The sequence below is a fragment of the Grammomys surdaster genome, unplaced genomic scaffold (assembly GCF_004785775.1).
Source record: "Grammomys surdaster isolate TR1022 unplaced genomic scaffold, NIH_TR_1.0 125562, whole genome shotgun sequence".
Taxonomy (NCBI): Eukaryota; Metazoa; Chordata; class Mammalia; order Rodentia; family Muridae; genus Grammomys; species Grammomys surdaster.
In genome coordinates this window covers 39,280-53,690 of record NW_021620409.1, presented here as the reverse complement: position 1 = coordinate 53,690, position 14,411 = coordinate 39,280, and the positions used below count along the sequence as shown (strand labels likewise).

At 45.3% G+C, this 14,411-nt stretch overlaps 1 protein-coding gene across 1 annotated transcript in view; it reads right to left on the bottom strand.

Moving 5' to 3' along the window:
* Nucleotides 1-2,435: 2,435 nt before the first annotated feature.
* The window catches only part of Sdr9c7 (short chain dehydrogenase/reductase family 9C member 7), a 12,561-nt gene continuing 585 nt past the window's right edge, over nt 2,436-14,411 (bottom strand). Inside the window, exons 2-4 of the mRNA XM_028786709.1 lie at nt 10,933-11,191; nt 9,702-9,865; nt 2,436-4,447 (exon numbers count right to left, since the gene is read on the bottom strand). Coding sequence (XP_028642542.1) covers nt 4,230-4,447; nt 9,702-9,865; nt 10,933-11,191 — 641 coding nt within the window. The 3' untranslated portion in view covers nt 2,436-4,229. The remainder of the gene's footprint in view (nt 4,448-9,701; nt 9,866-10,932; nt 11,192-14,411) is intronic.

Genomic DNA, 14,411 nt, shown 5'->3' with positions numbered 1-14,411 from the left:
AACCTAAGACCCCTTTCCCGGCCCCATACTCACTATGTAGCTCTGTCTGTCCTATATTCATTATGTAGACCAAGCTAGCCACCTGCCTCTGTCTCCTGACTTGTTAGGATTAAAGATGTGAAGTCTGGGCCACTACACCCAGCCTAAAAAAATGTTTAAAAGAAATAATAATTTTTTAAATAGAAAAAAACCTGTGTTATTTTTTTTCGTGTTCTGATTTAACAATTAATGAAAATTATACTAAGCACCAAGAAGAGGAAAGGCCACTTAAAACTAGAAAAATAGCTACAAAAAAAGATCATAGTCCTGACACGAGATGAAGTAAAACATCGAAGCAGGTAAGCATCACAAAGTTCACAAACTTAAAACAATACTTCAACTATGAGGTGGACAGGTATCTTTTCCAGCACTACTCGGTCCTGGAAACTTGTCTGGGGCATGAGAAAGAAGAACATGGACAGAGACGGAAGTACAGAAAAGCTGGTGTTGGACAGGAGTGTCACCTGCTACTATGTAACAACCCCAGAATCGAAGCCATTTATTTTGCAGCGCACAGGAAGCTAGCTGTTAGCTAGTATGGGTGGAGGTGTCTGTAGGGGAGCAGTCTCCAACTGTAAACATTGGGAGAAGGAAGCTGAGGTCCCTAGATTTTGCACAAGCTTTCAATATTCACATGGACCAGAGGAAGACTCTGTTACCAGAGTTCTTACGCGTTGGTCCCCATCATTAATACATGTTCACTTGGGACTTCATCCACACCTTTAACATTCACTGGAGGAGGCATCCTCTGATCCTCAGAGGGGTAGCTTTTAGACCAAAACATTGAACTGTTTTTTCTTGCTGAAGTGCTTCAGGTTGAGCCCCGGATTGCTTGCACGAGAGGCAGGTGCTCTACCACTGAGCTACATTCTCAGCTTCTACAATGAAATCTCCCACCTACACAGGTTACTTAGATGTCTGCTGTGGCCGCGCATGCTCCCTCTGCTGAGTTACTCCTCCTGACTTTCTGCACATGCTCCCTCTGCTGGGTTACTCCTACTGCCTTCCTGCAGTGTAGAATGGGACGTATGAATATTTTCTGACGTTACCCAGGCTGTCATATACCTGAACCCAGGCACTCAGCAAGCAGTGATTCTCTCTAGGCTCGACACTTCCCAAAGTGCTTCCAGAAACGCCCCCGGAAGTCTTAACCCTCTTCTCTTAGCAGCCATGTTTTTGGAGGAAGGACGGTTTCTTGGAGATAAGGACCTGTCCAGAAGTAACATTATTTGTACTTCATTCTCCTGAAAAGGAATTTTGAGTTAGTTGAGATCAATGATATAACAGAGAGTCTTGGTTCAGGTACGGGTAGTTAAAGTTGCAGGTCAGCTAGCTTGCTAACCGAAGGCCGTCGCAGGGGATGCAGAGCTGGAGAAACAAAGGTCAACTGAGTGTTCCAGGAATCTGTTCCTGTGATAGTTGACTTAGCCTCCTCTGGAAAAACTCCCACCAGAGGTCCCAAGGACTTGCGAATTAAATTCAGCCAGATGGTCTGTTGGCTCAGATAAACATTAACACTGGGTCCCAAGGCCACAGGGCCCCCAGACTGTTCCCGTGAGATTTGTCAAACCTCTGCCCGGGATCTGCTTACACATATTGCAGACATTTGAAACAACCAATTGTGTGTGACTGCGCCACATCCCCCTCCCTTCCCCTGGACTTTGCCTATATTAACCCTAAGCTTTTGGGCCTCGAGGTCAATTCCTCTACCTCCTGTGTGAGACACGTATCGCCCGAAACTTCAATAATAAAGAACCTGACTCATGTGATTGCAGCAAGACGGTCTTTGGAGTGTCTTTGGGCTTGCATCCTTCCAGGGTCTCCCTTGGGGGAGTCTTTCACTCCAAAGTCTGTAATTTCTCTAACAACCTCAGAGTTGGGGAAAAGAAAGCTGAGGAAGGACATCTCTGTGTTCTGTCAAGCATTTCGCCCTAAGTAAAGTCTCACTTTACCTACCTACTTGAGAAGGGGGATGGAAAGGAACCTGGGAGAGTATACACATGAACATCTCAGAATATTGTCTAACAGTTTCCTTACAGTGCAGTTTTTCTGTCATTTGTCTGTGACAGGGTTGTCTCATGTGTGATCCAAGCTGGCCTCAAACACACATAACAGAGGGTGACTTAAAACTCTAGGTCCTCTTGTCTCTACCTTCTCAGAGATCCGATTAAAGGTATTGCACCATTACCCATACCTGAATTTGGTGCTAGGAATAGAAGTAACAGACTGTAGTGGATTATACAGTGTGTCTCCTTTCCAGCCCAGGTGTATCTAGGTGTTAATTCCTAGAAACTGTGACAGTTGCCTTATTTGCAAAGACTTTGTAGAAAGAAACAACTAAGTCATATTTATCTTCAGCCTTCAGCCAGAAGTTGATGAGACATAAATTAAAGACATTTTGGTTTTAAATAATCATATTTGATCTTTATTGTACCAACAGTTAGCAACATTTTAAACAATTCTATTTATTTATTTAATTACTGTTATTGTTGGGACCGATGGCACATGTCTGTAATCATAGCAAACTGGGAGCAGAGGCAGGAGAATCATGAGTTTGAGGGAAGAGTGAAAGTTATAGCAAGTTCGAGACCAGCCTGAACTTCTGAGTAAGCTAATTGAAAATCCAAGGGCTGGGGTATAGCTCGTGGCGAGTGCTTGCCTAGAATGCTCTGGGTTCGATACTCAGTATACCAACTTGATCAAAAAAGTAGTTTTTCATCAAAAGCTCAAGTAACCCAGAAGTTTGTAGCTGTTTTTAAAGATATGAATTATTTAGTTCTATGACTTATTTGAAGATGTTACAAACAGTTCATCCCCTGCTGCTGGAAAAGGGTTCTGTTCGTTTGGTCAGTTAGCTGGGGGCCTTTGGGAAAATGACTTCCCACCCTGAGCCTATTGGCTGCTTCTCCTGCAGGACTATCACTGGCTCCCGAGTGTGCAGGAACATTTAGGTCCTTGGTACACAATTCATAGTTCTGGGCTCTGCCCTAGGTCTTTTGAATCAGATTTTCTAACATTGGGGTTCCTATGACTTTTTTTGTTTGTGTCCTAGGGTTTGCTTCTTGAGGCAGTGTCTCATTCTGTAATCTCATCTTTCTTTGGACTCACAAGAATCCTCCTGTCTCAGTTCCATAAGTGCTGGGATGACAGGCGTGAGATACTATGCTCAGTTTCCTTACACATTCACTTTTGAAAGATTTATCTTATGTGTATGCATGTTTTTACCTGTATGTATCTATACACATTACACGCATGCTTGGTACCTGTGGAGGTCAGAAGAGGGCATCAGATCCCCGGGAACTGAAATTATAGAGGCTGTGAGACACCGTGTAGATACTGGGGCTCTAACCCAGATTCTGTGAGGCACAAGTACTCTTAACCTCTGAGCCATATCTCCATCCTCCATCTGTATTTTAAATAACTGAGTGATCGTCATAAACATCCGAGTTTGGGAACTATTGAACTCCAGGGTCCTTCAAATTTCCTTTTTTTTCTGATTTTTGTCCTTTCTGTCACTGCCCTATTTCTGCTGCTAGCTATTGTAACAAAGTAAACCACAAGATAAACAATTAAAAAAAAAGTTCATGATTTCATCATCCTCGAATACCCCCAGAGCTTTGGTGATGGAAGGTGGTAAGTACTCACTAAATACTCAAAACAGTAATCAATGGTGATCAAAGAAGCAAGCGTTATATGGATCCCAATCACCTACAGATAGAGAAACACAAGAAAAGAAAACCACTTAAAACCTCTGAATACACTCCGGCAGGTCTTGCAGCCATGTTACACATTTCATGTATACACAAATCAGCGCCTATCCAGAGGAGCTGTGAGGAGGGGATCCAGAGTCTCCTGTGGGCTAGATTGTCCCGTGGTGTTTTATGGAGTTGGTGACAGCTTGTCATTCAACAGAAGCCAGCTTTCTTCTCTTTGATCTTCCCAGGGCCAGGACCACTAGTACCTGCCTAGGTGAGGTGTCTTGGGGCCTATGCTGCTACTCTATAAATCAGCAAGGGCCACATCAGGTTTCTGGCAACCCCAGCATATGGGAGGAGACATCAGCCTGCAGTGGAAGTGAGCCAAGCATGCTGTTCTCTGCCCACGATATAAATATAATAACACCTCTTGTGATCCCTCTGTCCTTTGCCCTGTCCCCTGTTCCCCACTGGCTACCCTTTGAGCTCACCCACTCAAACACTGTCTGCTGGCCTTGGCAGGTATCTGCTGAGGATGAAATCTGTTATAGGGGTGGGCAACTTAGCCAGGGGGATATAGAGAAACTTGACATCCAGGCCAGGGTTGTAGCGGGTGCGAGGGCTCCGGGAGACAACGGCGTGTTCCATGCTGTTGGTGACATCACTGATTCTTGGCTCTGCCGACCTCATCAAATTAACCAACTTTTCAGTATCTGTTTGAGACATTGGGGGTGAAAGGAGAATGGAACAAAATTCTTTTGTTATTATTCTTTTTAAATGTGCTTTTCCCCCCGAATTTTATCCAAGGAACCTGTCTATCAGAAGATCGATTCAGTGTTTAAAGCAAGTCTCCCACACAATTCACAGTATCCCTTACCTAAACACCTATTTACAGGACCATTATAATAGCTCATTTTTCTCTCTTTAAACACTAGAATTGTGTCCTCAAATCTCACTGCTTTATTAGATGATCAACAGAAAGATTCTGCCCAATTCTTCTACAATAAATCACCTAGCAGCCATGTGACCTGGAACGTGAGCTATGATCATCTGTAATAACGTGGACCTTAGAGAACAGCAAAGATGATTGTCATCTTTCTGTCCCTGAGAAGGAAACATAAAAGGAAGGGTTATTTTGACTCAGTCCTGCTGTTCTGTGCTTGCCATGAAGTCAGACATCAGGGCATAGCGTGAAAATGCTCTCTTCATGGTGTCCAAGAAGGAGCAGGGGATGGAAAAGAGATGGAGAAGGGAAGGAGGGATGGAGGGATGGAGGGATGGAGGGATGGAGGGACAGAGGGATGGAGGGATGGAGGGATGGAAGGGATGGGGGCAAGGGCAACATGCAGTCCCCAAATGCATGTTCCTAAGGACACACTCACTATTTCAAGTAGGGTCCAGATAAAGTCTGCATTATCTTCCACAGGCTGGGGAAGTCTGAACCACCAGAAGATTAATCCTTTGTTTGTTTGGTTTTCTTTTGAAGACAAAGTCTCACTCTGTATCCTAAGCTGTCCTGGAACTCACTATATAGCTCAGGCTGATCTCAACACTCATGGCAATCCTCCTGTTTCAGTCTTTCAAATACTGGAATTACAAGTGTGAGCCTTCACATCTGTCTTCCCCAATCTTTCCTAGAGTGTGCATGCATGTGTGTGTGTGTGTGTGTGTGTGTGTGTGTTCCTGAGGATTGAGCACAGAGTTCCAGACACACTAGTCAAGTACTCTATCACTGAACTACAGCCCAAAGTGGGCTTGATCCATTGATAACACCACATGATTCAATGGCTCCCAGAATGCCCCACTTCTGAATATTGCTGTCTTGGGAACCCAGCCTGTAACATGTGAGCTTTCAGAAGCCATTTCCAATTCAAACCATAAGAATGATCAATAGCAGAGTAGATGATATGGAAGGACAGAATGAAAGAGGTGCATAGTCACACACACACACACACACACACACACACATACACAAACACCCACACACCCACACATAGATATACACATGCATACACACACATATATATACGTACACATACATACACACACACATACACATAGATATATACATGCACACACGTACATACACACATACGTGCACACACATACACATACACATACATACACACACACATATACTCACATACACACATACACATAGATATACACATACATACACACATATACACACATACATACATACACACATACACATACATACACACATGCATATACACACATACACATATATATATACATATATATATACACACAGATACATACACATACAAACATAAAAACATATACACATACATATATACATACACATATAACACACATACATACATGCATACACACACATTTATACACACAGATACATACACATACAAACATAAAAACATACACACACATACACATATACATACACACATACATATATACATACATACACACATACACATATATACACACATACATATACACACATACATATATACATATACACACATATATACACACATACATACACATAAAAACACAGACATACATATGCACACACATATACACACATACATACACACACGTATATACACATAAAAATACACACATACATATGCACACACATATACACACATATATACACACATATATACACACATATATACACAATACATACACACATACATATAGATACACATACACATACACGCACATACATATACACATATACACATATACACATGCACACATAATACATACACACATACACACATATGCACACATACATACACACATATACACAAATACACACACATACACACATACACACACACACACACATAAATCAAAACTAAGTGAAAAAAAAAAACAAAAGAAAAAACAAACAAAAAAACTAAGTTAAACTATTGGCTAGTGGGATACCTAGTTACTGCTGTTAATTTTTCTTCTACGAGTTCTGTTGTCTACAAAAACATCTGGGGAAAAAGGTATTAAAATCAGTGATTCTGAACACAGGTGTGGAGACACAGATAGGTGGCTAAGTAGTTCAAGCCTGTTGGGGCTCATGACATGAATAGTAGGCAGGCCTCAGGTACTCACCATGCTCCTCCTCCTGGGCTCTGGGACAGAGGTAGGTATGTAGAAAGGGGATGGGGTGGGATTCAAACTTCAGCAAGAGTAAGGACTCCAGAGAAAGTAGGCTTGAGGGTCAGACTTCCCTGACAAGGCATTAAAGCTTGGAAACAGTAACAAAGCTGTCCTGATTTAGCCTGTTCTAGGTAAGTAAATCAACCATTAACTCTGGGCCAGGATGCTTAGAGATAGTTGGTGGGCCTGGGCAAAGGCACTCAAGAGTCCTTAGCCAGCCTCTAAAGAGCTTTCTGAGGAGAAAACTGTAGAAAACTCTAGCTACAGATTACCGCCCCCACCCCTCGAAGAGTCATGCTCACTCTCACCAGGCAGGCTGTCTTTTTAGTGACGCTGTTCTTAGACACCTCCAATGTTGTACCCGGCCTGACTCTCCCACCAGTGAGGCCTGGGCAGGAGGGTGACTGTGAGTTCTGCACACTCCCTCTCCCAGGGACATAGAGCCCATGCAGGGTGAAGGAAGACAGGGGCTGGGCCTCAGAAGGTAGCCAAGGTCCCCAGGGACACGTGGAAGGAGGTATCCAGATACAGTGGCAGGCTCTTACACTGTTTTCTGACATATTTGTTAGCTCCAATTTTTCGTAGTATGGAAAGAGAGAAAGATTCCCTCCCCGCCCTCTGCTCTCCTAGATAGTAACAGAGAGCATAGGATTTGGATTTGAGTCCTTGAGAAAGCCAATACCTCTAGACACTTGTGAATATTATACTTTACAAATGTGTCCCTTTGGTTTTGGGGTGTCATTTTTGTTTATTTTTGAGGCAAAGTTTCACTTTGTAGCCCAGGGTGGCCTCAGATTCACCATGTAGCTCAGGATAGTCTGTTTCTTTAGCCTTCTGAATGCTGGGAGTGCAGGCTTGTATCACCCCGTGCCTTGGAATATTCTATTGTTTATTTGAGAGAGGGTTTCTTTGTGTATCCTCCCTGTCCTAAAACTCACACTGTAGATCAGGCTGGTTTCAAACTCATGGAGATCCACCTGCCTCTGCCTCCCTGAGCATGGGAATTAAAGGTATATGCCACCACCACCAGGCGGAATAATGATTCTTTAAGGTTCTCTCTTTGTAAGATAAAAACTTAGAGCATGTAGGTACATTACATTACCAGCATAATGGCGGAAAGAAGGCCATATTCAATCTAAAGGAAGAGAATGACCATAACCACAAAGTTTGAATTCAGATTGTTCTTACAGGGGCCAAGTATTTCTACAAATCTGTGTGTCTCTGTGTATGTCTGTGTGTGCATCTGTGTGTGTCTGTGTGTAAGTATGTGTGTGTGTATGTGTATGTCTGTCTGTGGGTGTATATGTGTGTCTGTCTGTGGGTGTCTGTGTGTGTCTGTTTGTGGGTGTCTTGTGTATGTAAGTGTGTGTGTCTGTGTGTGTGAACTGAATTCTCACCATAACTCATTACAAATGAAAACAAACTGAGAGGTTAACTAACTTTCCAGCAGACAGTTGAAACTTGCACCTGGATAGCTTAGATCTGACCTAAATAGCACCAAAATTGCCTCTCAGCCACAGAGACCCAAGCTAATGACATCTAGAGGGAGTGGAACAGGGCTGGGCACATGGCTGCTTTCCTCAAGAACATGAATAGGGCCAGCTCAGCCTTCCGTGGCAGGCAGCCAGAGGACTCATGCCAGCTGTGTCATGGTGTGTTCTATCATCAAGAGTTGCTCTCACAAAGGGCAGTTATGGAGGAGGCTCCCCAGGAGACTTCTCCCCCAAGGCCCTATTAGTTACAACAAAGAGACACCACAGAAGGAAGTCTCATGTGCCTCCCTCTTTTGAAACCTCTGCTTCAGGATGCTCCAAGGGGACACTGGGCCCTCTGATCCTCAGACTGGCTTTCTTTCTCACACTAGGATATGCCCACCACTGGCAATTCTTTCTCCACTGCTCCTTCACCATGCCCACTCACGTGTCCCACTGGTTCACATGTCCCTGGACTAGATGTACTGCTGAGATTGCCTTCTGCCATCTTCCAGGCTCCAAAGGTCACAGACGCCTGTTAACTTGGTGAGAGAACGGGAGCCGCCTAGGCTCAGCTCCACACGCTCGCCGTCCTCTTTAGCAAGCTATGTTTATACAGTAATACTCACAGCATCTTGAGAGAGAGAGGCATGTGGAGGGGATGACATGCCCAGTGGTTTCCTCAACTTTTGTTTTTTGAGGCAGTTTCTCGCTGGACCTGGAGCTCACTGGCTGGCCAGCAGACCCTACGGATCCTCCTTCTCTGCTTTCTGGGATTTGAGTTATGTGCTATTGTGTCCTGCTTTTTTATGTGAGCATCAGGGATACAAACTCAGGTTCTCAGTAAACATCTCACTGACTGGGATATCTCAGCCCCGTAGGCATTATGTACAGATGAAAAAACTGAGGCATAAGATGACCAGTGGTTTGGAGTGGAGCCTGGCAGACTCCTGTGATTACAGCATTTGGGAAGCAGAGGTAGAAAGGTTCCGAGTTCAAGGCCACCCTGAGCTGAGCTACATACATATGAGGTTTTAAGACAGCTTGCAAGCAGGCAGTCTGGCTCCGGCACACACATTCTTTGTCACTTTGCTAATTCTCTTCTCAGTGCAAGATCTACCTGCACCTGATGTTTGGAGGACAAGTGGCAGGAGCAGGTACCACACACCCTACCATTCCCCACACTGTGGCTTTACTATGTGGGCTCTAATCTCAAACTCTGGCTTTGCAACTAACTGTATGTATGATCTCTGGGGCTAGACCTCATCAACTGTAAACCTGAAATCCAGCCAGTGACCCCAAACCTCCAGATCTTTCTCAGAGAACCCGCTTCTGCCCGGAGACTCACAGGTTTGGAAATACTCCTCTCCGTAGCTATCCCGGGTCTCCTGTGGCAGCCGATCCCACAGCTTCTTCATGCGTGATTCCAGAGCTTCTTGCCCCAGAATGGATGTCTTGTAGTTCCCTGGCTCGATGATGCTGACCTTCACCCCAAAGAAATGAAGCTCGCGCCTGTGAGATTAAGAGTTGCATTTGGTTTAGCCTCATAATGACAAGCATCAGAGACACATTTGGAAGGACCTGTCTCTCTGGGGACCTGGAAGTGTTCATCCTATCATAAAAGCTAATTTCAATACTGCCTTCATGCAAGTAAGCCTTCCTTAGGGCTTCTGTCCTTTCCCCAACTGATCAGCAGTCTGTGGTAATTTTCATTAGGCAAAAACAACAGGAAGTCAGTGAAGAATCTAGGCCAAGGCCTTCTCTCCTTCAGAGTTCTTCCTACTCAGCCCTTCATCACCCATGTGACAAAGGAATAGTGGATCTGTAAAATCCCTGCATCTTCTGAGGGCTTCCAGATGCACCTCTGCTCCAGGCCTCCCCCTGTTTGGAAAGTCAGTCAGTCAGTCAGTCTGTCTGTCTGTCTCCCTCTCTCTCCCTCCTCCTCTCTCTCCTTTTCTCTTTCTTTCCCATCTTCCCTCCCTCTCTCTCGCTCTTTCCCTCCCTGTCTCCCTCCCACTCTCTCCTTTCCTCCCTTCTTCCCTCCCCCTCTCTCCTTTTTCTCCCTCCTTCCCTCTCTCCTTATCTCTCCTCCCCTCTCTCCTTCCCTCACCTTATCCTTCCCTTCCTCCACCCCTCCCTCCCCACTTCTCTCTCCTTCCTGTCTTTTCTTCTCTCTCTTTCCTTCTCTTTCTTCCCCCTCTTCTTTCCTCCCTCTCTCTCCCTCGTTCCCTTTCTCTCTTCCTCTCTCTTCTTCTCTCCCCCTTTCTCTCTCTTTCCCTTCCCCCTTCTCCTTTCCTCCCTCTCTCTCCTTCCATCCCCACTCCTCTCTCTCCCTTACAGGACTATCAGGGTTTTCCGCACTCTGGGTCCACCCAAGAGAAGACCCACCTGGTGTCTTCTATTCTCATCCCACACAATTTTCTCCTCACTTCTTCTCTTGGTCCTTGAAGAAGGCACCAGCCATTGTTTGAGTTTCTTCCCCCCAGAACCACTATGCCCACACACTGGCACTCTCAGGCCTTCATTACTGTGGTAAAGTCCCAAGATCCCCACCTGGCTTGGTACCAGGACCCAGTCACCTGATGCTATCAGAGAAGGCCTCAACACCAAACTTGGAGACACAGTAACCGCCACCGATGACAGCCACAAGGCCACCAGAGCTGGACATGTTGACCACCCTGCCCCTGGCTTTCTTGATCATTGGCAGCATGTTCAGGGTGACATCAATCAACCCCACCAGGTTTATGTTGATCACTTTCACAAAGTCTTCTGTGGTCAACCATTCGTTGGGACCACTGGGCAGGCCCACTCCAGCGTTGTTCACCAGGGCCCAGAGGCCTAGGGTAAGAGAGATAGGTAGACAGAATTACACAGGAATCAGCAAAATCTCTGAGAAAGTTCCAGAGGCCACTACCCAACAGCTCAGCCTGATGATGGCTGAGCTGGTGGACAGCACACAAGGATAGCAAGCAGGTACACTCAAGGGTGCTGTGGCTTGGGATTCTTAAGGTCTGTCAACTAAACCAGGCTCTGTTGCAGCTGTAACCCAGGCTGTGTGAACAGAAGGCATGGGATACGGAGTATGAGATACAGCACTTTCGTACAAACCAGTTAATGCTTGAATTCTATCACCATGTAGTCTTTTCTCTATTCTTCTAAGTAGAACAAAGTTCCAGTTCACTCTTACCAAATCAATCAATCTGTGAATTCATCTAGCAAACTTCATTCATTCATTCATTCATTCATTCATTCATTCATTCATTCATGTATGTGTCTACTATGGGCCAGTTACTAAACAAAGGAGGCATAGAATAAATAAGTTGGGCTCTAACACCTCCAAGAGTTCAGACACTAGAAAGAAAAGTGTAGTAAGAATATTTATAGGTAAATGCAAAAGAGTATTTAATGAGTGCTTGTGGAAAGTGTTATCTCTTTAAATTAGGTAGGTAGGACTGGAGAAAAACAGTGTGGTTACCCAGCTCTTGGAGAGCCTCAGGGTTGAAGAACTTCAGGTTCTAGGTCTGACTGTAGCTCCAGCCTTGATTAGATTCCTTCTTTCCCTTGGCCTCGGGTCCCCTATCAAACAACGCTCTTGAGCAGTTATTCCCACAAGCCTCCTCGGCGAGGGAGCCGCTCGGGGAGAGAGCCGTGGGAGAAGGTTCCCTTCTCTTGTTTTACATACTGATCTTTTGAGGGAAATTCTACCAGGAGAGATTATGGTAAAGACAGTGGAAGCTTCTCCCTTCCTCAGGGATCCATGAACCCATTCCCCAATCCCTCTGTTCCTTCCCCTGGTGCCGTCCTATTGATTCACACAGACCTTCTTGCTGTGCTGTACACCCTCTCCTAAGGGCAGAAAAGGATGCGTGCTTCGATTCTGACCCGTCTTTCCCCTAGTTCTGGGGTCTTCACCTAAGCCATATCTCTCCCTATCTTATCCCTTCTTCAAATTAGAGCAGCTACAGGGAGATAACAGGCTGGCAGGACTTAGTTAGATCCTTCCCAGCTAAGGGAACTCTCTTGCCTTACAGAAGAGAAAGTGAGGCTTCTGAGCCTCTCAGATCCTAACCCGTCAGGTCAGTGGTCTGTGCTCCAGAGAGGGCTATGTATTGCCAGTATCTCCGACAGTGTGCTGGTTAAGTGTAATGTATTATCTTTGCTTGTTTCCCTATAAAGAATGATAGATAGTCAGAGCTCTAGGGCTGTGCTTACCAGGGCCCCTCTATCCTCCTGCCTCAGTTTCTCTGCTCCGAGATGCAGGTGTGAATCGCCTCACACAATCCCTAGCGCATCTCACACAGAAGACATTGTGCATGAAGAATAACGGTCCTCCAAAGATGGCACCTTCCCAGAATCTGGGAATTTGTTAGATTGTATGGGAAAGAGCTATAGATGGAAGGAAGGCAGCTAGTCAACTGACCTTGAGCTGGGAGGCTTTAATCCAAGTTCACTGGGTAAGCCCATATAACCACAGGACATCTAAGCAGAAAAAGAATAATGGAGGCAAAGAACCAGCAAAAAAAAAAAAAAAAAAAAAAAAAAAACCTTTAAGAGAAAATGTACCAAGCTTACTGGGAGAGAGAGTGAGCCACGAGCTAAGAAATGATAATGTGTTTCTCCAGCATACTCTTTGGAGGCACCAGTGATATGTGGCCCTCTCTAGAGCATAGACCACTGACTTGTTAGGATCTGAGGCCCGAGAGCCTCATTTTCTCCTCTGTTGGAATGTAGGTAACCTCTGAAGGTTGAAGATCTGGATGTGAGTTCTGCCTAGAGTCCCCCTAGATGAGCAAAGCTCTGCTGGGACCTTGAGTATCGAGAACCATTTGGTATTTATTTCCTCAGGAATGATGAGGTAATAAATGTGTGTTGTTTAGCCTATTCATTTGCATGAATTTGTTGCAGCAGCAACAGGAGACCGATACACCCAATGAGTAATAACACAAAAGGCCGGAGGAGGCCGGATTCAGGAAACAGGCTGGGACAGTGTGGTGGAAGAGGCTCACCCCTGCTGAATTATTCATTAACTAACTCATTCAGAAAATATCTGCTGAGCACCTTCATAGGTGCTAGGTTTCATCCTCAGGACATGGGGTGGGTAAAAAAGACACAAAGCCCACTCTCAGGGGACTTTCTTTACCCTAGCTGAGAAAACACGATAAAGAAAGAGAGAGACAGCGGGATAGCTCAGCAGAAAGTCCTGCAGCACAAGCCTGAAGACTTGAGTTCCATCCCCAGGGCTCACATGGCAGAAAGAAAGAAATGACTTCCAAAAACTATCCTTTGGCTCACACACACATTTTTCCTTCTGTCTTCTTTTTCTGTGACTCCAGATCCACAGAACGAATGCTTTCTCCTGACCTCCTCATGCATGGCACACACATACACACACACACACACACACACCCATAACAATAACAACATATTTTTTAAAAAGTAGAATGCATTATGTACTAGATAGGGCTAAAGAGAAAATCAGCAAAGAGCTAGAAGTGTTGGCCTGACCGACAGAGGTCTAGCCTCGACTCTTCAGGAGTCAGCGCTTCTCCCAGTTTCTTTACTCATAAGTAAGCAGTCTAATGTCTACACCCTGCATGCTACATGTTCACCAGGCAAGTCCCCACACATTCTTGGTACAGCCCCCAGCACAGGTCCATTTCTCCATGGAAGTAAGCCCCTGCTGAAGGCAACAACACCTATGGTGAGGTACAGAAGAGATTGACTGGTCACACTCAGAGAGTTCTACCTTTAGCCCCTTTATGATTGTCCCTAGGCTGAGCCTCCCAAGAAACATGGAGCCAATAGTGGGACTCCTAAAGTCCCTAAACCACTTCAGAGGTTTGGGCATTCAGAGCTTTCCAGCTGCTGCCTCAGAGGGGGAAATTTCCTCAGGGTGTTTCTTCCTCACTTCAGCTGGCCAAACCATGCAGCGATTCCAGATTCTACTGGACCAGAGCCTCCCAGACTGTTCCTACTTCATCTCTCCAACCCCATTTGGACATCAGGGTCCCAGAGAGAGAGAGGGGGGGGGGAGGGAGGGAGGGAGGGAGGGAGGGAG